The sequence below is a fragment of the Cygnus olor genome, chromosome 5 (assembly GCF_009769625.2).
Source record: "Cygnus olor isolate bCygOlo1 chromosome 5, bCygOlo1.pri.v2, whole genome shotgun sequence".
Classification (NCBI taxonomy): domain Eukaryota; kingdom Metazoa; phylum Chordata; class Aves; order Anseriformes; family Anatidae; genus Cygnus; species Cygnus olor.
This window is the reverse complement of record NC_049173.1, coordinates 9,060,112-9,083,195: the sequence shown is the minus strand read 5'-3', so window position 1 is coordinate 9,083,195 and position 23,084 is coordinate 9,060,112. Positions and strand designations below refer to the sequence as shown.

The 23,084-nt window shown below is 58.0% G+C and overlaps 1 protein-coding gene across 1 annotated transcript in view; it reads right to left on the bottom strand.

The window, feature by feature from the left end:
• The window catches only part of LOC121071368 (protein AHNAK2-like), a 68,880-nt gene that overhangs the window by 3,454 nt on the left and 42,342 nt on the right, over window positions 1-23,084 (bottom strand). The window contains 1 exon segment of the mRNA XM_040559605.1: window positions 2-22,723. Coding sequence (XP_040415539.1) covers window positions 2-22,723 — 22,722 coding nt within the window.

Sequence of the window (23,084 nt, the reverse complement as noted above, 5' to 3'; positions counted from 1 at the left end):
TTTCCTTTAAGGATGTCCGGCCAAATGCAGGTATTCTGAATTTTGGCATTTTAAACCATCCCTGTTGTTCTTCAGTCTGAGCTTCTTCAGCTTTAATTTCATGTTCTTTTAATTTGACTTCTTTCTCCTCAGGGCTCTCAGTATCTTCCTCTGTCATTGGTTTAGACACTGACTTGGGGCTTATGTCTACCTTTGGAGCTTCAATGCCAGCTGTCAGAACTTGAGGTGTTTTTGCTTTACAAGCATAAATCCCTAATCCAAGATCTGGTGTATCAGATGTAAATTCTGATGCTGGCACTCCCACAGCAATGTCAGCAATTTCTGTTGTCATTTTTAGCTGGGGTAGCTCAGCTTCTATTTTTGGAGAGCTGATCTCTGACTCTGGGCCTTTCCCTTTTGTTAGGGAGATACCAAACTTTGGCTTCTGGAATTTGGGCATTTTAATCTTCCCATCAGGATCTTCCACTTTCATCTTTCTTTCATCCATAACTAATGATCCTTCAGTTGCTGTTTCAGGGCTCCTCAGTTCAATTGCAGTTTCTCCTTTGGAGTACTTAATACCTGTTTTTTGAATGAAATCCTCATCAGAACTTGGTTTTAGGACAACCTGTTGAAAACTCCCCTCTGAGGCAGGCACAGCAGCATCAGTCTTTGCTGAGATGACTCCCTTGTCAGTCTGGGAGGCTCCAATTTCTGTTTCGGAAAACTCCAACGTAGGGATCTTAACTGCAGCTGGTTTTATGCTGATTTGTGCCCCTTCTTCTGTCCTTTTGGAATGACTTCTTTCTATATCAGGTATCTGTATTGAATCATCTCCATCTTTTTGTGTTTTAGGAATAGTAGCACCAGCTTCAACTTTTGGTGAGTGTGTCTGCGATTTGGGAACCTTAATCTTGGAAAGTGAAATTTTAGGCATGACAAACTGAGGCTTTTTAATTGGACTTTTCTGTTCATCTTTTCCTGCAGATATTTCCAGATCAAGGGCTGTCTTAGGACCTTGATCATCAGTTGCAGTTCCTCCCACTTCTGTGTCTATTCTGCCTGACTTTGCAGCAAGTTTATTATCTTCCAAAATTGCTCCAGAATCCGGCTTAACAGTTGTTTCCTTCTTTGGGGACCAATTGAAGGATGGAAGTTTGAATTTTGGCATTTTGAAATGTCCTTCTTTCTCTTCTCCATCCCCATCTGCATGCTTTATTTCCTCTTTAATTTTTAGTGCTGTATCTGAATCCTGAATATCACTGTCTGTCTTTGGGATAGAAATGTCACCAGATGGGAGGTGAACATCAACTTCTGGTGCCTTATTGTCAGTTTTGGTTGTTTTGAATTTAGGGCTGGATGTTTCTGTTCCTGCACCACATTCCACCTCCAAATCCGGTGCTTCCATGGCAACATCAGATATTTCTATCGTTGCTTTTAGTTGGGGAACTATGGCTTCTGATTTGGATTGGCTGACCTCCTTTTCTGACCCTTTCCGTTTAGAATGTGTCATGCCAAACTTTGGCATTTGGAATTTAGACAATTTTGTTTTCCCTTCAGAACCTTCGGCTTTTATTTCTACACCCCCCACATCAATTTCACTTTCAGCACTTGTCTCAGAACTCTTCACCTCAAAGGAGCCTTTAGCTATCATCTTAGTATCTGAGGTAGAGAGGCTGGTATCATCAACAGCTGATTTCAATGTTAAGCCATCTTGTTCACATACAGGAAGTATGACCTCACCTGTAGACATGCTAATATCCACTTCTATTTTGGGAGCTTTGACTTCTGATTTGGAAAATTCCAAAGTTGGAACTTTTGGCATTTTTACACCCATTTCTGCCCTTTCTCCACTACTCTCTTTCTCAGATTCCTGTACTGAAACATCTCCATCTTTTTCTTGTTTGGGATCACAAACATCAGTTTCTAGTATGGGCAGAGAGACCTGGACTTTTTGACCCTTCACTTTAGGGAGTGAGATCTTTGGCATGATAAATTGGGACTTCTTGTTTTTTCCCTTTTCACCATCTTTTTCTGTTGCTGTATCCAATTCCATATGAAGGTGTTGATTCTCAGGGATAATTAGTGTTAACTTAGATTCTGTGTCTCCGGATGAAATAGACACATTGGATTCTTCCAGATGTCCCTCAGCTTCAGAAGGAGCAATAGCTTCTTTCTTTGGGGACCAACTAAATGAAGGTAGTTTGAATTTTGACATTTTAAATTTGCTTTCTTTCTCCTCAGTGTCCTTCTCTCCTGAAATTAATTCCTGTTCTGTCTTGCACTTTGGGCCATGGATTTCCATTTCTAATTCTGGCAAGGTATCTTCTGTTGATAGGAGACTGACATCCAACTTTGCTGCATCCGTAACACATTCGGGTGAAGGCTTTTGTAACTTGACACCTAATTCTGCATCAGGAATCTGAGATGGATATTCAATATCAATATCAAACATATCAGATGTTATCTTTTCCTTTCCAATTTCAGATTCCACTTTGGAAACAATGTCACTTTCTGATGGCTTTCCCTTAGACCAAGAAATTCCAAATTTTGGTTTTCGGAATTTAGGTATTTTAACTGTATATTCTGTGTGTCCAAGACATATTTCAGCAGTTGCTGTTTTCATTTCTGGCTTGATAATACCTTCCTCCCAAGAACCATCTTCATTCAAAATTTCAAAATCTGTTACTGAAACATTCATATCAGCAAGAGATGATATTTTTGATTCAGATTCTTCAATATTCATTTGATATTTAGTAAGAGTTACATCCCCCTTTGATAAGGGTGAATCCTGCTCAAATTTAGAAGAACTAATATCAACCTTTGAGAAACCCAAGCTAGGAATTCTAAACTTACTACTTTTAGGAGCATTATCTGCCTTAATATCAGGAAATACATTAGAATCAAGACTGCCAGAAATCACAGCAGGAGATGCCTCTGTTACAGAATAACAACTAGATTCTGATTCAGAAACTTCCATAACAGACTTACTCTGTAGATGCTGCTTAGAACTTTTAGGAAGTGAAACCTTAGGAATTCTAAATAAAGAAGTCTTAGTTTTAGCAACAGCCTCCTCCTTCACGGAGGATGTACCAAGACCAACATCAATACCAGATGCTTGGATCTCGGCCCCGGGCAGGGTCACCTCAACGTCGGCGGTTCCCGAGGGCGCCGTCACTTGGGGCTCCTTGAGGCTCACGTCCACATCGGCGGCCACGGTGCCCTTGGCCTCTCTGCTGCTGGACCAGCCAAAGGAAGGCATGCCGAACTTGGGCATTTTGAACTTGCCGTCCTTGGCCTTCGTGGCCTCCTTCTCTGGGGCTTTTGCTTCCCCTTCGAGGGCGAGCGCCGCCTCGGGCGCCTGCAGCTCGACGCTGGCCTTCGGAAGGGTGACGTCGACGGAGGGCAGGCTGATGTCCACCTTGGGAGCTTTGATGTCAGCTTTGGGCATTTTGAGGGAGGGCTTTTCCAGCTTCCAGCCAGCCCCTTCGGTCTTGGCACCGGCAACGTCAGCTTTGAGGCCCAGTGCAGGGCCTTCCCCTGCCACCGTCACGGTGCCAGAGGGCAGGTCGACCTCAGCGGTGGGCAGGCTGACCTCGCCTTCGGGCCTTTCCGCCTTGGGCGCCGACACTCCGAATTTGGGCTTGTCGAACTTGGGCATCTTAAACTTCCCTTTGAGGCCCGTGGCTTCCAGCTCGGCTCCGTCGAGCGAGCCTTCGGCGGAGGGCACTTTCACGTCTACCTCGGGTGCCTGGAGGTCAAGGGAGCCTTCCACGGAGAGCAGCTTGATGTCGGGCGCCGAGATGCTGATGTCGACGGCGCCAGCCTTGACCTCTGCCTCTGGCAGGCTGGCCTCGACTTTGGGCAGGCTGACGTCCGCCTCGACTTTGGGAGCCTTGACGGTCGGCTTGGAGAAGGCCACGCTGGGCACCTTGACTTTTGGCATGTGTATTTTCATGCCGCTGCCCTCCACTTTGCCGGCAGCCACGTCCAGGCTGCCTTCGGCGTCGGGGCCGTGCAGGGTGAGCTCGCCCTCCGGGATTTCGGCCTGGGCTTTGGGCACGGAGATCTCACCCTTTGGCAGGCTGACCTGCACGTGGGGCGCTTTGACTTTGGGCAGCTTGACGCTGGGCATCTTGACGTCGGGCATTTTGAACCGTCCTTTCTCCCCGTCTCCGCCAGCGGCTGTCTCAATGGTCACCTCAACGCCGGGAGCTTGGATCTCGGCCCCGGGCAGGGTCACCTCAACGTCGGCGGTTCCCGAGGGTGCCGTCACTTGGGGCTCCTTGAGGCTCACGTCCACATCGGCGGCCACGGTGCCCTTGGCCTCTCTGCTGCTGGACCAGCCAAAGGAAGGCATGCCGAACTTGGGCATTTTGAACTTGCCGTCCTTGGCCTTCGTGGCCTCCTTCTCTGGGGCTTTTGCTTCCCCTTCGAGGGCGAGCGCCGCCTCGGGCGCCTGCAGCTCGACGCTGGCCTTCGGAAGGGTGACGTCGACGGAGGGCAGGCTGATGTCCACCTTGGGAGCTTTGATGTCAGCTTTGGGCATTTTGAGGGAGGGCTTTTCCAGCTTCCAGCCAGCCCCTTCGGTCTTGGCACCGGCAACGTCAGCTTTGAGGCCCAGTGCAGGGCCTTCCCCTGCCACCGTCACGGTGCCAGAGGGCAGGTCGACCTCAGCGGTGGGCAGGCTGACCTCGCCTTCGGGCCCTTCCGCCTTGGGCGCCGACACTCCGAATTTGGGCTTGTCGAACTTGGGCATCTTAAACTTCCCTTTGAGGCCCGTGGCTTCCAGCTCGGCTCCGTCGAGCGAGCCTTCGGCGGAGGGCACTTTCACGTCTACCTCGGGTGCCTGGAGGTCAAGGGAGCCTTCGACGGAGGGCAGCTTGATGTCGGGCGCCGAGATGCTGATGTCGACGGCGCCAGCCTTGACCTCTGCCTGTGGCAGGCTGGCCTCGACTTTGGGCAGGCTGACGTCCGCCTCGACTTTGGGAGCCTTGACGGTCGGCTTGGAGAAGGCCACGCTGGGCACCTTGACTTTTGGCATGTGTATTTTCATGCCGCTGCCCTCCACTTTGCCGGCAGCCACGTCCAGGCTGCCTTCGGCGTCGGGGCCGTGCAGGGTGAGCTCGCCCTCCGGGATTTCGGCCTGGGCTTTGGGCACGGAGATCTCGCCCTTTGGCAGGCTGACCTGCACGTGGGGCGCTTTGACTTTGGGCAGCTTGACGCTGGGCATCTTGACGTCGGGCATTTTGAACCGTCCTTTCTCCCCGTCTCCGCCAGCGGCTGTCTCAATGGTCACCTCAACGCCGGGAGCTTGGATCTCGGCCCCGGGCAGGGTCACCTCAACGTCGGCGGTTCCCGAGGGCGCCGTCACTTGGGGCTCCTTGAGGCTCACGTCCACATCGGCGGCCACGGTGCCCTTGGCCTCTCTGCTGCTGGACCAGCCAAAGGAAGGCATGCCGAACTTGGGCATTTTGAACTTGCCGTCCTTGGCCTTCGTGGCCTCCTTCTCTGGGGCTTTTGCTTCCCCTTCGAGGGCGAGCGCCGCCTCGGGCGCCTGCAGCTCGACGCTGGCCTTCGGAAGGGTGACGTCGACGGAGGGCAGGCTGATGTCCACCTTGGGAGCTTTGATGTCAGCTTTGGGCATTTTGAGGGAGGGCTTTTCCAGCTTCCAGCCAGCCCCTTCGGTCTTGGCACCGGCAACGTCAGCTTTGAGGCCCAGTGCAGGGCCTTCCCCTGCCACCGTCACGGTGCCAGAGGGCAGGTCGACCTCAGCGGTGGGCAGGCTGACCTCGCCTTCGGGCCCTTCCGCCTTGGGCGCCGACACTCCGAATTTGGGCTTGTCGAACTTGGGCATCTTAAACTTCCCTTTGAGGCCCGTGGCTTCCAGCTCGGCTCCGTCGAGCGAGCCTTCGGCGGAGGGCACTTTCACGTCTACCTCGGGTGCCTGGAGGTCAAGGGAGCCTTCGACGGAGGGCAGCTTGATGTCGGGCGCCGAGATGCTGATGTCGACGGCGCCAGCCTTGACCTCTGCCTCTGGCAGGCTGGCCTCGACTTTGGGCAGGCTGACGTCCGCCTCGACTTTGGGAGCCTTGACGGTCGGCTTGGAGAAGGCCACGCTGGGCACCTTGACTTTTGGCATGTGTATTTTCATGCCGCTGCCCTCCACTTTGCCGGCAGCCACGTCCAGGCTGCCTTCGGCGTCGGGGCCGTGCAGGGTGAGCTCGCCCTCCGGGATTTCGGCCTGGGCTTTGGGCACGGAGATCTCGCCCTTTGGCAGGCTGACCTGCACGTGGGGCGCTTTGACTTTGGGCAGCTTGACGCTGGGCATCTTGACGTCGGGCATTTTGAACCGTCCTTTCTCCCCGTCTCCACCAGCGGCTGTCTCAATGGTCACCTCAACGCCGGGAGCTTGGATCTCGGCCCCGGGCAGGGTCACCTCAACGTCGGCGGTTCCCGAGGGCGCCGTCACTTGGGGCTCCTTGAGGCTCACGTCCACATCGGCGGCCACGGTGCCCTTGGCCTCTCTGCTGCTGGACCAGCCAAAGGAAGGCATGCCGAACTTGGGCATTTTGAACTTGCCGTCCTTGGCCTTCGTGGCCTCCTTCTCTGGGGCTTTTGCTTCCCCTTCGAGGGCGAGCGCCGCCTCGGGCGCCTGCAGCTCGACGCTGGCCTTCGGAAGGGTGACGTCGACGGAGGGCAGGCTGATGTCCACCTTGGGAGCTTTGATGTCAGCTTTGGGCATTTTGAGGGAGGGCTTTTCCAGCTTCCAGCCAGCCCCTTCGGTCTTGGCACCGGCAACGTCAGCTTTGAGGCCCAGTGCAGGGCCTTCCCCTGCCACCGTCACGGTGCCAGAGGGCAGGTCGACCTCAGCGGTGGGCAGGCTGACCTCGCCTTCGGGCCTTTCCGCCTTGAGCGCCGACCCTCCGAATTTGGGCTTGTCGAACTTGGGCATCTTAAACTTCCCTTTGAGGCCCGTGGCTTCCAGCTCGGCTCCGTCGAGCGAGCCTTCGGCGGAGGGCACTTTCACGTCTACCTCGGGTGCCTGGAGGTCAAGGGAGCCTTCCACGGAGAGCAGCTTGATGTCGGGCGCCGAGATGCTGATGTCGACGGCGCCAGCCTTGACCTCTGCCTCTGGCAGGCTGGCCTCGACTTTGGGCAGGCTGACGTCCGCCTCGACTTTGGGAGCCTTGACGGTCGGCTTGGAGAAGGCCACGCTGGGCACCTTGACTTTTGGCATGTGTATTTTCATGCCGCTGCCCTCCACTTTGCCGGCAGCCACGTCCAGGCTGCCTTCGGCGTCGGGGCCGTGCAGGGTGAGCTCGCCCTCCGGGATTTCGGCCTGGGCTTTGGGCACGGAGATCTCACCCTTTGGCAGGCTGACCTGCACGTGGGGCGCTTTGACTTTGGGCAGCTTGACGCTGGGCATCTTGACGTCGGGCATTTTGAACCGTCCTTTCTCCCCGTCTCCGCCAGCGGCTGTCTCAATGGTCACCTCAACGCCGGGAGCTTGGATCTCGGCCCCGGGCAGGGTCACCTCAACGTCGGCGGTTCCCGAGGGTGCCGTCACTTGGGGCTCCTTGAGGCTCACGTCCACATCGGCGGCCACGGTGCCCTTGGCCTCTCTGCTGCTGGACCAGCCAAAGGAAGGCATGCCGAACTTGGGCATTTTGAACTTGCCGTCCTTGGCCTTCGTGGCCTCCTTCTCTGGGGCTTTTGCTTCCCCTTCGAGGGCGAGCGCCGCCTCGGGCGCCTGCAGCTCGACGCTGGCCTTCGGAAGGGTGACGTCGACGGAGGGCAGGCTGATGTCCACCTTGGGAGCTTTGATGTCAGCTTTGGGCATTTTGAGGGAGGGCTTTTCCAGCTTCCAGCCAGCCCCTTCGGTCTTGGCACCGGCAACGTCAGCTTTGAGGCCCAGTGCAGGGCCTTCCCCTGCCACCGTCACGGTGCCAGAGGGCAGGTCGACCTCAGCGGTGGGCAGGCTGACCTCGCCTTCGGGCCCTTCCGCCTTGGGCGCCGACACTCCGAATTTGGGCTTGTCGAACTTGGGCATCTTAAACTTCCCTTTGAGGCCCGTGGCTTCCAGCTCGGCTCCGTCGAGCGAGCCTTCGGCGGAGGGCACTTTCACGTCTACCTCGGGTGCCTGGAGGTCAAGGGAGCCTTCGACGGAGGGCAGCTTGATGTCGGGCGCCGAGATGCTGATGTCGACGGCGCCAGCCTTGACCTCTGCCTCTGGCAGGCTGGCCTCGACTTTGGGCAGGCTGACGTCCGCCTCGACTTTGGGAGCCTTGACGGTCGGCTTGGAGAAGGCCACGCTGGGCACCTTGACTTTTGGCATGTGTATTTTCATGCCGCTGCCCTCCACTTTGCCGGCAGCCACGTCCAGGCTGCCTTCGGCGTCGGGGCCGTGCAGGGTGAGCTCGCCCTCCGGGATTTCGGCCTGGGCTTTGGGCACGGAGATCTCGCCCTTTGGCAGGCTGACCTGCACGTGGGGCGCTTTGACTTTGGGCAGCTTGACGCTGGGCATCTTGACGTCGGGCATTTTGAACCGTCCTTTCTCCCCGTCTCCGCCAGCGGCTGTCTCAATGGTCACCTCAACGCCGGGAGCTTGGATCTCGGCCCCGGGCAGGGTCACCTCAACGTCGGCGGTTCCCGAGGGCGCCGTCACTTGGGGCTCCTTGAGGCTCACGTCCACATCGGCGGCCACGGTGCCCTTGGCCTCTCTGCTGCTGGACCAGCCAAAGGAAGGCATGCCGAACTTGGGCATTTTGAACTTGCCGTCCTTGGCCTTCGTGGCCTCCTTCTCTGGGGCTTTTGCTTCCCCTTCGAGGGCGAGCGCCGCCTCGGGCGCCTGCAGCTCGACGCTGGCCTTCGGAAGGGTGACGTCGACGGAGGGCAGGCTGATGTCCACCTTGGGAGCTTTGATGTCAGCTTTGGGCATTTTGAGGGAGGGCTTTTCCAGCTTCCAGCCAGCCCCTTCGGTCTTGGCACCGGCAACGTCAGCTTTGAGGCCCAGTGCAGGGCCTTCCCCTGCCACCGTCACGGTGCCAGAGGGCAGGTCGACCTCAGCGGTGGGCAGGCTGACCTCGCCTTCGGGCCCTTCCGCCTTGGGCGCCGGCACTCCGAATTTGGGCTTGTCGAACTTGGGCATCTTAAACTTCCCTTTGAGGCCCGTGGCTTCCAGCTCGGCTCCGTCGAGCGAGCCTTCGGCGGAGGGCACTTTCACGTCTACCTCGGGTGCCTGGAGGTCAAGGGAGCCTTCGACGGAGGGCAGCTTGATGTCGGGCGCCGAGATGCTGATGTCGACGGCGCCAGCCTTGACCTCTGCCTCTGGCAGGCTGGCCTCGACTTTGGGCAGGCTGACGTCCGCCTCGACTTTGGGAGCCTTGACGGTCGGCTTGGAGAAGGCCACGCTGGGCACCTTGACTTTTGGCATGTGTATTTTCATGCCGCTGCCCTCCACTTTGCCGGCAGCCACGTCCAGGCTGCCTTCGGCGTCGGGGCCGTGCAGGGTGAGCTCGCCCTCCGGGATTTCGGCCTGGGCTTTGGGCACGGAGATCTCGCCCTTTGGCAGGCTGACCTGCACGTGGGGCGCTTTGACTTTGGGCAGCTTGACGCTGGGCATCTTGACGTCGGGCATTTTGAACCGTCCTTTCTCCCCGTCTCCACCAGCGGCTGTCTCAATGGTCACCTCAACGCCGGGAGCTTGGATCTCGGCCCCGGGCAGGGTCACCTCAACGTCGGCGGTTCCCGAGGGCGCCGTCACTTGGGGCTCCTTGAGGCTCACGTCCACATCGGCGGCCACGGTGCCCTTGGCCTCTCTGCTGCTGGACCAGCCAAAGGAAGGCATGCCGAACTTGGGCATTTTGAACTTGCCGTCCTTGGCCTTCGTGGCCTCCTTCTCTGGGGCTTTTGCTTCCCCTTCGAGGGCGAGCGCCGCCTCGGGCGCCTGCAGCTCGACGCTGGCCTTCGGAAGGGTGACGTCGACGGAGGGCAGGCTGATGTCCACCTTGGGAGCTTTGATGTCAGCTTTGGGCATTTTGAGGGAGGGCTTTTCCAGCTTCCAGCCAGCCCCTTCGGTCTTGGCACCGGCAACGTCAGCTTTGAGGCCCAGTGCAGGGCCTTCCCCTGCCACCGTCACGGTGCCAGAGGGCAGGTCGACCTCAGCGGTGGGCAGGCTGACCTCGCCTTCGGGCCCTTCCGCCTTGGGCGCCGACACTCCGAATTTGGGCTTGTCGAACTTGGGCATCTTAAACTTCCCTTTGAGGCCCGTGGCTTCCAGCTCGGCTCCGTCGAGCGAGCCTTCGGCGGAGGGCACTTTCACGTCTACCTCGGGTGCCTGGAGGTCAAGGGAGCCTTCGACGGAGGGCAGCTTGATGTCGGGCGCCGAGATGCTGATGTCGACGGCGCCAGCCTTGACCTCTGCCTCTGGCAGGCTGGCCTCGACTTTGGGCAGGCTGACGTCCGCCTCGACTTTGGGAGCCTTGACGGTCGGCTTGGAGAAGGCCACGCTGGGCACCTTGACTTTTGGCATGTGTATTTTCATGCCGCTGCCCTCCACTTTGCCGGCAGCCACGTCCAGGCTGCCTTCGGCGTCGGGGCCGTGCAGGGTGAGCTCGCCCTCCGGGATTTCGGCCTGGGCTTTGGGCACGGAGATCTCGCCCTTTGGCAGGCTGACCTGCACGTGGGGCGCTTTGACTTTGGGCAGCTTGACGCTGGGCATCTTGACGTCGGGCATTTTGAACCGTCCTTTCTCCCCGTCTCCGCCAGCGGCTGTCTCAATGGTCACCTCAACGCCGGGAGCTTGGATCTCGGCCCCGGGCAGGGTCACCTCAACGTCGGCGGTTCCCGAGGGCGCCGTCACTTGGGGCTCCTTGAGGCTCACGTCCACATCGGCGGCCACGGTGCCCTTGGCCTCTCTGCTGCTGGACCAGCCAAAGGAAGGCATGCCGAACTTGGGCATTTTGAACTTGCCGTCCTTGGCCTTCGTGGCCTCCTTCTCTGGGGCTTTTGCTTCCCCTTCGAGGGCGAGCGCCGCCTCGGGCGCCTGCAGCTCGACGCTGGCCTTCGGAAGGGTGACGTCGACGGAGGGCAGGCTGATGTCCACCTTGGGAGCTTTGATGTCAGCTTTGGGCATTTTGAGGGAGGGCTTTTCCAGCTTCCAGCCAGCCCCTTCGGTCTTGGCACCAGCAACGTCAGCTTTGAGGCCCAGTGCAGGGCCTTCCCCTGCCACCGTCACGGTGCCAGAGGGCAGGTCGACCTCAGCGGTGGGCAGGCTGACCTCGCCTTCGGGCCCTTCCGCCTTGGGCGCCGACACTCCGAATTTGGGCTTGTCGAACTTGGGCATCTTAAACTTCCCTTTGAGGCCCGTGGCTTCCAGCTCGGCTCCGTCGAGCGAGCCTTCGGCGGAGGGCACTTTCACGTCTACCTCGGGTGCCTGGAGGTCAAGGGAGCCTTCGACGGAGGGCAGCTTGATGTCGGGCGCCGAGATGCTGATGTCGACGGCGCCAGCCTTGACCTCTGCCTCTGGCAGGCTGGCCTCGACTTTGGGCAGGCTGACGTCCGCCTCGACTTTGGGAGCCTTGACGGTCGGCTTGGAGAAGGCCACGCTGGGCACCTTGACTTTTGGCATGTGTATTTTCATGCCGCTGCCCTCCACTTTGCCGGCAGCCACGTCCAGGCTGCCTTCGGCATCGGGGCTGTGCAGGGTGAGCTCGCCCTCCGGGATTTCGGCCTGGGCTTTGGGCACGGAGATCTCGCCCTTTGGCAGGCTGACCTGCACGTGGGGCGCTTTGACTTTGGGCAGCTTGACGCTGGGCATCTTGACGTCGGGCATTTTGAACCGTCCTTTCTCCCCGTCTCCGCCAGCGGCTGTCTCAATGGTCACCTCAACGCCGGGAGCTTGGATCTCGGCCCCGGGCAGGGTCACCTCAACGTCGGCGGTTCCCGAGGGCGCCGTCACTTGGGGCTCCTTGAGGCTCACGTCCACATCGGCGGCCACGGTGCCCTTGGCCTCTCTGCTGCTGGACCAGCCAAAGGAAGGCATGCCGAACTTGGGCATTTTGAACTTGCCGTCCTTGGCCTTCGTGGCCTCCTTCTCTGGGGCTTTTGCTTCCCCTTCGAGGGCGAGCGCCGCCTCGGGCGCCTGCAGCTCGACGCTGGCCTTCGGAAGGGTGACGTCGACGGAGGGCAGGCTGATGTCCACCTTGGGAGCTTTGATGTCAGCTTTGGGCATTTTGAGGGAGGGCTTTTCCAGCTTCCAGCCAGCCCCTTCGGTCTTGGCACCGGCAACGTCAGCTTTGAGGCCCAGTGCAGGGCCTTCCCCTGCCACCGTCACGGTGCCAGAGGGCAGGTCGACCTCAGCGGTGGGCAGGCTGACCTCGCCTTCGGGCCCTTCCGCCTTGGGCGCCGGCACTCCGAATTTGGGCTTGTCGAACTTGGGCATCTTAAACTTCCCTTTGAGGCCCGTGGCTTCCAGCTCGGCTCCGTCGAGCGAGCCTTCGGCGGAGGGCACTTTCACGTCTACCTCGGGTGCCTGGAGGTCAAGGGAGCCTTCGACGGAGGGCAGCTTGATGTCGGGCGCCGAGATGCTGATGTCGACGGCGCCAGCCTTGACCTCTGCCTCTGGCAGGCTGGCCTCGACTTTGGGCAGGCTGACGTCCGCCTCGACTTTGGGAGCCTTGACGGTCGGCTTGGAGAAGGCCACGCTGGGCACCTTGACTTTTGGCATGTGTATTTTCATGCCGCTGCCCTCCACTTTGCCGGCAGCCACGTCCAGGCTGCCTTCGGCGTCGGGGCCGTGCAGGGTGAGCTCGCCCTCCGGGATTTCGGCCTGGGCTTTGGGCACGGAGATCTCGCCCTTTGGCAGGCTGACCTGCACGTGGGGCGCTTTGACTTTGGGCAGCTTGACGCTGGGCATCTTGACGTCGGGCATTTTGAACCGTCCTTTCTCCCCGTCTCCACCAGCGGCTGTCTCAATGGTCACCTCAACGCCGGGAGCTTGGATCTCGGCCCCGGGCAGGGTCACCTCAACGTCGGCGGTTCCCGAGGGCGCCGTCACTTGGGGCTCCTTGAGGCTCACGTCCACATCGGCGGCCACGGTGCCCTTGGCCTCTCTGCTGCTGGACCAGCCAAAGGAAGGCATGCCGAACTTGGGCATTTTGAACTTGCCGTCCTTGGCCTTCGTGGCCTCCTTCTCTGGGGCTTTTGCTTCCCCTTCGAGGGCGAGCGCCGCCTCGGGCGCCTGCAGCTCGACGCTGGCCTTCGGAAGGGTGACGTCGACGGAGGGCAGGCTGATGTCCACCTTGGGAGCTTTGATGTCAGCTTTGGGCATTTTGAGGGAGGGCTTTTCCAGCTTCCAGCCAGCCCCTTCGGTCTTGGCACCGGCAACGTCAGCTTTGAGGCCCAGTGCAGGGCCTTCCCCTGCCACCGTCACGGTGCCAGAGGGCAGGTCGACCTCAGCGGTGGGCAGGCTGACCTCGCCTTCGGGCCCTTCCGCCTTGGGCGCCGACACTCCGAATTTGGGCTTGTCGAACTTGGGCATCTTAAACTTCCCTTTGAGGCCCGTGGCTTCCAGCTCGGCTCCGTCGAGCGAGCCTTCGGCGGAGGGCACTTTCACGTCTACCTCGGGTGCCTGGAGGTCAAGGGAGCCTTCGACGGAGGGCAGCTTGATGTCGGGCGCCGAGATGCTGATGTCGACGGCGCCAGCCTTGACCTCTGCCTCTGGCAGGCTGGCCTCGACTTTGGGCAGGCTGACGTCCGCCTCGACTTTGGGAGCCTTGACGGTCGGCTTGGAGAAGGCCACGCTGGGCACCTTGACTTTTGGCATGTGTATTTTCATGCCGCTGCCCTCCACTTTGCCGGCAGCCACGTCCAGGCTGCCTTCGGCATCGGGGCCGTGCAGGGTGAGCTCGCCCTCCGGGATTTCGGCCTGGGCTTTGGGCACGGAGATCTCGCCCTTTGGCAGGCTGACCTGCACGTGGGGCGCTTTGACTTTGGGCAGCTTGACGCTGGGCATCTTGACGTCGGGCATTTTGAACCGTCCTTTCTCCCCGTCTCCGCCAGCGGCTGTCTCAATGGTCACCTCAACGCCGGGAGCTTGGATCTCGGCCCCGGGCAGGGTCACCTCAACGTCGGCGGTTCCCGAGGGCGCCGTCACTTGGGGCTCCTTGAGGCTCACGTCCACATCGGCGGCCACGGTGCCCTTGGCCTCTCTGCTGCTGGACCAGCCAAAGGAAGGCATGCCGAACTTGGGCATTTTGAACTTGCCGTCCTTGGCCTTCGTGGCCTCCTTCTCTGGGGCTTTTGCTTCCCCTTCGAGGGCGAGCGCCGCCTCGGGCGCCTGCAGCTCGACGCTGGCCTTCGGAAGGGTGACGTCGACGGAGGGCAGGCTGATGTCCACCTTGGGAGCTTTGATGTCAGCTTTGGGCATTTTGAGGGAGGGCTTTTCCAGCTTCCAGCCAGCCCCTTCGGTCTTGGCACCGGCAACGTCAGCTTTGAGGCCCAGTGCAGGGCCTTCCCCTGCCACCGTCACGGTGCCAGAGGGCAGGTCGACCTCAGCGGTGGGCAGGCTGACCTCGCCTTCGGGCCCTTCCGCCTTGGGCGCCGACACTCCGAATTTGGGCTTGTCGAACTTGGGCATCTTAAACTTCCCTTTGAGGCCCGTGGCTTCCAGCTCGGCTCCGTCGAGCGAGCCTTCGGCGGAGGGCACTTTCACGTCTACCTCGGGTGCCTGGAGGTCAAGGGAGCCTTCGACGGAGGGCAGCTTGATGTCGGGCGCCGAGATGCTGATGTCGACGGCGCCAGCCTTGACCTCTGCCTCTGGCAGGCTGGCCTCGACTTTGGGCAGGCTGACGTCCGCCTCGACTTTGGGAGCCTTGACGGTCGGCTTGGAGAAGGCCACGCTGGGCACCTTGACTTTTGGCATGTGTATTTTCATGCCGCTGCCCTCCACTTTGCCGGCAGCCACGTCCAGGCTGCCTTCGGCGTCGGGGCCGTGCAGGGTGAGCTCGCCCTCCGGGATTTCGGCCTGGGCTTTGGGCACGGAGATCTCGCCCTTTGGCAGGCTGACCTGCACGTGGGGCGCTTTGACTTTGGGCAGCTTGACGCTGGGCATCTTGACGTCGGGCATTTTGAACCGTCCTTTCTCCCCGTCTCCGCCAGCGGCTGTCTCAATGGTCACCTCAACGCCGGGAGCTTGGATCTCGGCCCCGGGCAGGGTCACCTCAACGTCGGCGGTTCCCGAGGGCGCCGTCACTTGGGGCTCCTTGAGGCTCACGTCCACATCGGCGGCCACGGTGCCCTTGGCCTCTCTGCTGCTGGACCAGCCAAAGGAAGGCATGCCGAACTTGGGCATTTTGAACTTGCCGTCCTTGGCCTTCGTGGCCTCCTTCTCTGGGGCTTTTGCTTCCCCTTCGAGGGCGAGCGCCGCCTCGGGCGCCTGCAGCTCGACGCTGGCCTTCGGAAGGGTGACGTCGACGGAGGGCAGGCTGATGTCCACCTTGGGAGCTTTGATGTCAGCTTTGGGCATTTTGAGGGAGGGCTTTTCCAGCTTCCAGCCAGCCCCTTCGGTCTTGGCACCGGCAACGTCAGCTTTGAGGCCCAGTGCAGGGCCTTCCCCTGCCACCGTCACGGTGCCAGAGGGCAGGTCGACCTCAGCGGTGGGCAGGCTGACCTCGCCTTCGGGCCCTTCCGCCTTGGGCGCCGACACTCCGAATTTGGGCTTGTCGAACTTGGGCATCTTAAACTTCCCTTTGAGGCCCGTGGCTTCCAGCTCGGCTCCGTCGAGCGAGCCTTCGGCGGAGGGCACTTTCACGTCTACCTCGGGTGCCTGGAGGTCAAGGGAGCCTTCGACGGAGGGCAGCTTGATGTCGGGCGCCGAGATGCTGATGTCGACGGCGCCAGCCTTGACCTCTGCCTCTGGCAGGCTGGCCTCGACTTTGGGCAGGCTGACGTCCGCCTCGACTTTGGGAGCCTTGACGGTCGGCTTGGAGAAGGCCACGCTGGGCACCTTGACTTTTGGCATGTGTATTTTCATGCCGCTGCCCTCCACTTTGCCGGCAGCCACGTCCAGGCTGCCTTCGGCGTCGGGGCCGTGCAGGGTGAGCTCGCCCTCCGGGATTTCGGCCTGGGCTTTGGGCACGGAGATCTCGCCCTTTGGCAGGCTGACCTGCACGTGGGGCGCTTTGACTTTGGGCAGCTTGACGCTGGGCATCTTGACGTCGGGCATTTTGAACCGTCCTTTCTCCCCGTCTCCGCCAGCGGCTGTCTCAATGGTCACCTCAACGCCGGGAGCTTGGATCTCGGCCCCGGGCAGGGTCACCTCAACGTCGGCGGTTCCCGAGGGCGCCGTCACTTGGGGCTCCTTGAGGCTCACGTCCACATCGGCGGCCACGGTGCCCTTGGCCTCTCTGCTGCTGGACCAGCCAAAGGAAGGCATGCCGAACTTGGGCATTTTGAACTTGCCGTCCTTGGCCTTCGTGGCCTCCTTCTCTGGGGCTTTTGCTTCCCCTTCGAGGGCGAGCGCCGCCTCGGGCGCCTGCAGCTCGACGCTGGCCTTCGGAAGGGTGACGTCGACGGAGGGCAGGCTGATGTCCACCTTGGGAGCTTTGATGTCAGCTTTGGGCATTTTGAGGGAGGGCTTTTCCAGCTTCCAGCCAGCCCCTTCGGTCTTGGCACCGGCAACGTCAGCTTTGAGGCCCAGTGCAGGGCCTTCCCCTGCCACCGTCACGGTGCCAGAGGGCAGGTCGACCTCAGCGGTGGGCAGGCTGACCTCGCCTTCGGGCCCTTCCGCCTTGGGCGCCGACACTCCGAATTTGGGCTTGTCGAACTTGGGCATCTTAAACTTCCCTTTGAGGCCCGTGGCTTCCAGCTCGGCTCCGTCGAGCGAGCCTTCGGCGGAGGGCACTTTCACGTCTACCTCGGGTGCCTGGAGGTCAAGGGAGCCTTCGACGGAGGGCAGCTTGATGTCGGGCGCCGAGATGCTGATGTCGACGGCGCCAGCCTTGACCTCTGCCTCTGGCAGGCTGGCCTCGACTTTGGGCAGGCTGACGTCCGCCTCGACTTTGGGAGCCTTGACGGTCGGCTTGGAGAAGGCCACGCTGGGCACCTTGACTTTTGGCATGTGTATTTTCATGCCGCTGCCCTCCACTTTGCCGGCAGCCACGTCCAGGCTGCCTTCGGCGTCGGGGCCGTGCAGGGTGAGCTCGCCCTCCGGGATTTCGGCCTGGGCTTTGGGCACGGAGATCTCGCCCTTTGGCAGGCTGACCTGCACGTGGGGCGCTTTGACTTTGGGCAGCTTGACGCTGGGCATCTTGACGTCGGGCATTTTGAACCGTCCTTTCTCCCCGTCTCCGCCAGCGGCTGTCTCAATGGTCACCTCAACGCCGGGAGCTTGGATCTCGGCCCCGGGCAGGGTCACCTCAACGTCGGCGGTTCCCGAGGGCGCCGTCACTTGGGGCTCCTTGAGGCTCACGTCCACATCGGCGGCCACGGTGCCCTTGGCCTCTCTGCTGCTGGACCAGCCAAAGGAAGGCATGCCGAACTTGGGCATTTTGAACTTGCCGTCCTTGGCCTTCGTGGCCTCCTTCTCTGGGGCTTTTGCTTCCCCTTCGAGGGCGAGCGCCGCCTCGGGCGCCTGCAGCTCGACGCTGGCCTTCGGAAGGGTGACGTCGACGGAGGGCAGGCTGATGTCCACCTTGGGAGCTTTGATGTCAGCTTTGGGCATTTTGAGGGAGGGCTTTTCCAGCTTCCAGCCAGCCCCTTCGGTCTTGGCACCGGCAACGTCAGCTTTGAGGCCCAGTGCAGGGCCTTCCCCTGCCACCGTCACGGTGCCAGAGGGCAGGTCGACCTCAGCGGTGGGCAGGCTGACCTCGCCTTCGGGCCCTTCCGCCTTGGGCGCCGACACTCCGAATTTGGGCTTGTCGAACTTGGGCATCTTAAACTTCCCTTTGAGGCCCGTGGCTTCCAGCTCGGCTCCGTCGAGCGAGCCTTCGGCGGAGGGCACTTTCACGTCTACCTCGGGTGCCTGGAGGTCAAGGGAGCCTTCGACGGAGGGCAGCTTGATGTCGGGCGCCGAGATGCTGATGTCGACGGCGCCAGCCTTGACCTCTGCCTCTGGCAGGCTGGCCTCGACTTTGGGCAGGCTGACGTCCGCCTCGACTTTGGGAGCCTTGACGGTCGGCTTGGAGAAGGCCACGCTGGGCACCTTGACTTTTGGCATGTGTATTTTCATGCCGCTGCCCTCCACTTTGCCGGCAGCCACGTCCAGGCTGCCTTCGGCGTCGGGGCCGTGCAGGGTGAGCTCGCCCTCCGGGATTTCGGCCTGGGCTTTGGGCACGGAGATCTCGCCCTTTGGCAGGCTGACCTGCACGTGGGGCGCTTTGACTTTGGGCAGCTTGACGCTGGGCATCTTGACGTCGGGCATTTTGAACCGTCCTTTCTCCCCGTCTCCGCCAGCGGCTGTCTCAATGGTCACCTCAACGCCGGGAGCTTGGATCTCGGCCCCGGGCAGGGTCACCTCAACGTCGGCGGTTCCCGAGGGCGCCGTCACTTGGGGCTCCTTGAGGCTCACGTCCACATCGGCGGCCACGGTGCCCTTGGCCTCTCTGCTGCTGGACCAGCCAAAGGAAGGCATGCCGAACTTGGGCATTTTGAACTTGCCGTCCTTGGCCTTCGTGGCCTCCTTCTCTGGGGCTTTTGCTTCCCCTTCGAGGGCGAGCGCCGCCTCGGGCGCCTGCAGCTCGACGCTGGCCTTCGGAAGGGTGACGTCGACGGAGGGCAGGCTGATGTCCACCTTGGGAGCTTTGATGTCAGCTTTGGGCATTTTGAGGGAGGGCTTTTCCAGCTTCCAGCCAGCCCCTTCGGTCTTGGCACCGGCAACGTCAGCTTTGAGGCCCAGTGCAGGGCCTTCCCCTGCCACCGTCACGGTGCCAGAGGGCAGGTCGACCTCAGCGGTGGGCAGGCTGACCTCGCCTTCGGGCCCTTCCGCCTTGGGCGCCGACACTCCGAATTTGGGCTTGTCGAACTTGGGCATCTTAAACTTCCCTTTGAGGCCCGTGGCTTCCAGCTCGGCTCCGTCGAGCGAGCCTTCGGCGGAGGGCACTTTCACGTCTACCTCGGGTGCCTGGAGGTCAAGGGAGCCTTCGACGGAGGGCAGCTTGATGTCGGGCGCCGAGATGCTGATGTCGACGGCGCCAGCCTTGACCTCTGCCTCTGGCAGGCTGGCCTCGACTTTGGGCAGGCTGACGTCCGCCTCGACTTTGGGAGCCTTGACGGTCGGCTTGGAGAAGGCCACGCTGGGCACCTTGACTTTTGGCATGTGTATTTTCATGCCGCTGCCCTCCACTTTGCCGGCAGCCACGTCCAGGCTGCCTTCGGCGTCGGGGCCGTGCAGGGTGAGCTCGCCCTCCGGGATTTCGGCCTGGGCTTTGGGCACGGAGATCTCGCCCTTTGGCAGGCTGACCTGCACGTGGGGCGCTTTGACTTTGGGCAGCTTGACGCTGGGCATCTTGACGTCGGGCATTTTGAACCGTCCTTTCTCCCCGTCTCCGCCAGCGGCTGTCTCAATGGTCACCTCAACGCCGGGAGCTTGGATCTCGGCCCCGGGCAGGGTCACCTCAACGTCGGTGGTTCCCGAGGGCGCCGTCACTTGGGGCTCCTTGAGGCTCACGTCCACATCGGCGGCCACGGTGCCCTTGGCCTCTCTGCTGCTGGACCAGCCAAAGGAAGGCATGCCGAACTTGGGCATTTTGAACTTGCCGTCCTTGGCCTTCGTGGCCTCCTTCTCTGGGGCTTTTGCTTCCCCTTCGAGGGCGAGCGCCGCCTCGGGCGCCTGCAGCTCGACGCTGGCCTTCGGAAGGGTGACGTCGACGGAGGGCAGGCTGATGTCCACCTTGGGAGCTTTGATGTCAGCTTTGGGCATTTTGAGGGAGGGCTTTTCCAGCTTCCAGCCAGCCCCTTCGGTCTTGGCACCGGCAACGTCAGCTTTGAGGCCCAGTGCAGGGCCTTCCCCTGCCACCGTCACGGTGCCAGAGGGCAGGTCGACCTCAGCGGTGGGCAGGCTGACCTCGCCTTCGGGCCCTTCCGCCTTGGGCGCCGACACTCCGAATTTGGGCTTGTCGAACTTGGGCATGTTAAACTTCCCTTTGAGGCCCGTGGCTTCCAGCTCGGCTCCGTCGAGCGAGCCTTCGGCGGAGGGCACTTTCACGTCTACCTCGGGTGCCTGGAGGTCAAGGGAGCCTTCGACGGAGGGCAGCTTGATGTCGGGCGCCGAGATGCTGATGTCGACGGCGCCAGCCTTGACCTCTGCCTCTGGCAGGCTGGCCTCGACTTTGGGCAGGCTGACGTCCGCCTCGACTTTGGGAGCCTTGATACTGGGCATCTTGACGTCGGGCATTTTGAACCAGCCTTTCTCCCCGTCTCCGCCAGCGGCTGTCTCAATGGTCACCTCAACGCCGGGAGCTTGGATCTCGGCCCCGGGCAGGGTCACCTCAACGTCGGCGGTTCCCGAGGGCGCCGTCACTTGGGGCTCCTTGAGGCTCACGTCCACATCGGCGGCCACGGTGCCCTTGGCCTCTCTGCTGCTGGACCAGCCAAAGGAAGGCATGCCGAACTTGGGCATTTTGAACTTTCCGTCCTTGGCCTTCGTGGCCTCCTTCTCTGGGGCTTTTGCTTCCCCTTCGAGGGCGAGCGCCGCCTCGGGTGCCTGCAGCTCGATGCTGGCCTTCGGAAGGGTGACGTCGACGGAGGGCAGGCTGATGTCCACCTTGGGAGCTTTGATGTCAGCTTTGAGGGAGGCTTTTTTCTCCATAACTTCCTGTGCTGTCATTGTAACAGTGGTTTTTCCTTTTTTTGCTTCTGAAATTTCCTTTTCTGAATGTTTTACATCAGTTTTGTATTTTGTTATTTCTATATGTTCTTTCGGAATCTCGGTGTCTTGTTTAAATAATCCTTTTTTTGTTAATTTTATCTTTTTTTCTTTCATTTTTATTTCTCTTTCATCTTTTGTTTTTCCTATTTGAGAGATAGATTCTTCTGTTTTCTTGGATTGTGTACTGGGTTCAACCATTTTTACTTCAGTATCTGGTTTTGTAGGCAGTATTTGTCCAGTTATTTTTTCCAAATGCATGTCTGGCGATGACTTTTTTGTATGTTGCTTTTTTAATGTTGATAATTCATCTCCTGTCTGTTCGATATTTTTTTCACTTATTTTTTCTTTGGATATTCCTATTTCCATTTCAGCACTTGGAACATTCATATCTTCTCCTGATATGCTCATTTCCATTTTTGCACCTTCTTTTAGGGATGGCACCTTTGCTTCTTTGTCCCTTAACTGATTGTAAGTTTCCCCTGTCTCATCCTTTGCAGTTGCCCAGGTAAATGTAGGCAGTTTAAACTTTGGTAGTCTGAATTTGCTTTCTTTTCCTTCTGTATCCTTTTCACCTGTCTTCATGCCAATGTCCATCTTCAAGTCTTTATCACTCGTGGGCATATCATCCTCTGTCTGTGCCTTTTTAACAATATCATCTGATTCAATTGTGCTGTCTTCTCTTGATATTTTAATGTCAGCTTTAGGTATTTTGGCAATCTTGAATGATGGTATTTGCATTTTCAAAGTAGATTCTTCTGATTCTGCATCAGGTATGTGAGTTTTCACTTCTAACTTCCTGCCTACCTCTGTAATTTCATCAGCTGTTGTTTCTGGTACAGAACATGGAACATCACTTTCTGGTTTGGTTAAAGTGTTCTCAGTCTCTGGCTCTTTTCTTCTGGGCATTGAAATCTCAGATTTTGTTTTCTGAATTTTTAGTATTTGTGTGTCATCTTCCATTTGCTTTTCTTCTGTTTCCAGTATGTCAGGTGTGTGTAATTCTGCTTTAGCAGTGCCTATTTCTAGACCTCTTACCTGTATGGATCCTTTTGCTGCATGATCCATTATGTCTATGTTAATTCCACTTTCTCCTTCTGTTTTACCAGCTGTTCCTTTCTGTTTCTTTTTCCGTGATTTTGATGAGGCTTGTGGTAGTTGTTTAGTTGGGCTTTCTTTCAGATCTGCTGCTTCTGAACTGGGCTTCAGTACCTGTGTTGTTATAGCTGGTCCTTCAGGTACAGTAAACTTCAATGCTGATTTCTTTTCCTTTTCTGTTTTAATGCTTATTTCAACTTCAGGGCATTTTTTTTCATGAGTGGGAATACCATTTTTCATATCTTTTAAGTCTTTTGTTAAAGTTTCATGTAACTCTTCTGTTTTCATTTCATAAGCAGGAGATGTGGTATATTCAACAGTCAGTATTTCAGGACTTTCCATGCTGATATCTTCTTTATGTATCTTTTGTCTTTCAGATAGCAGTGTAGCTTTTATTTCTTTTTTTTGCTTGTCTTGAGATTCTGCTTTGGATCTGTGCATTTTGAATCCAATACTAGGGAACTTCAGTTTCTTTTGGCTTCCTTTTTTTTCTTTAATATGAACATCTTGTTGAAATTGAGACTCTGTGTCTGTGCTTGTAGGGGAAATATCCTGTATAGCAGGCTCATATGCATCAGATGTACTATGAGATCTTCTGTGTCCCAATATCTTTTTATTTTTAATTGACTGGAATTTTGGCCATGACAATCTATCTTTTTTAGGTCTCTTGCTTCTTCCTACCCTTTGGTTTACAATTAATATTTCCCTGTCTTCTTCTGAAATAGTTTTTCCTGAAATACGCAGCGTTTCTTCAGGAATGCTTTCACTGAGTTCTTTTTCCTGAAAGAACAAATATAGTTAGTAGATTAAGAGTAAACTAAATATAGATGCAAGACAAAATAAAATATATACAATAAAATATATACTATAAAATATGTAGAGAATTGAGCTTTGTATTCACATTATCTACTTCTTAAATTAAAAAATCCTGAAAATGGAGGATGTAATTCAGGCAGAAATTAAATAAAATAAATAGATTATATGACAGTAATATGTGGACTTGTGAAAGTCTACCATCTTTGCAAAACATCTCTGTATTGCTGTATAAATATATGTATATATGAAGAGAAAATACGCAAAAATAATTTTGAATGTGGTGAAGACCTGTGAGCAGATCCTGTCTATGGAGATATCAGGGATT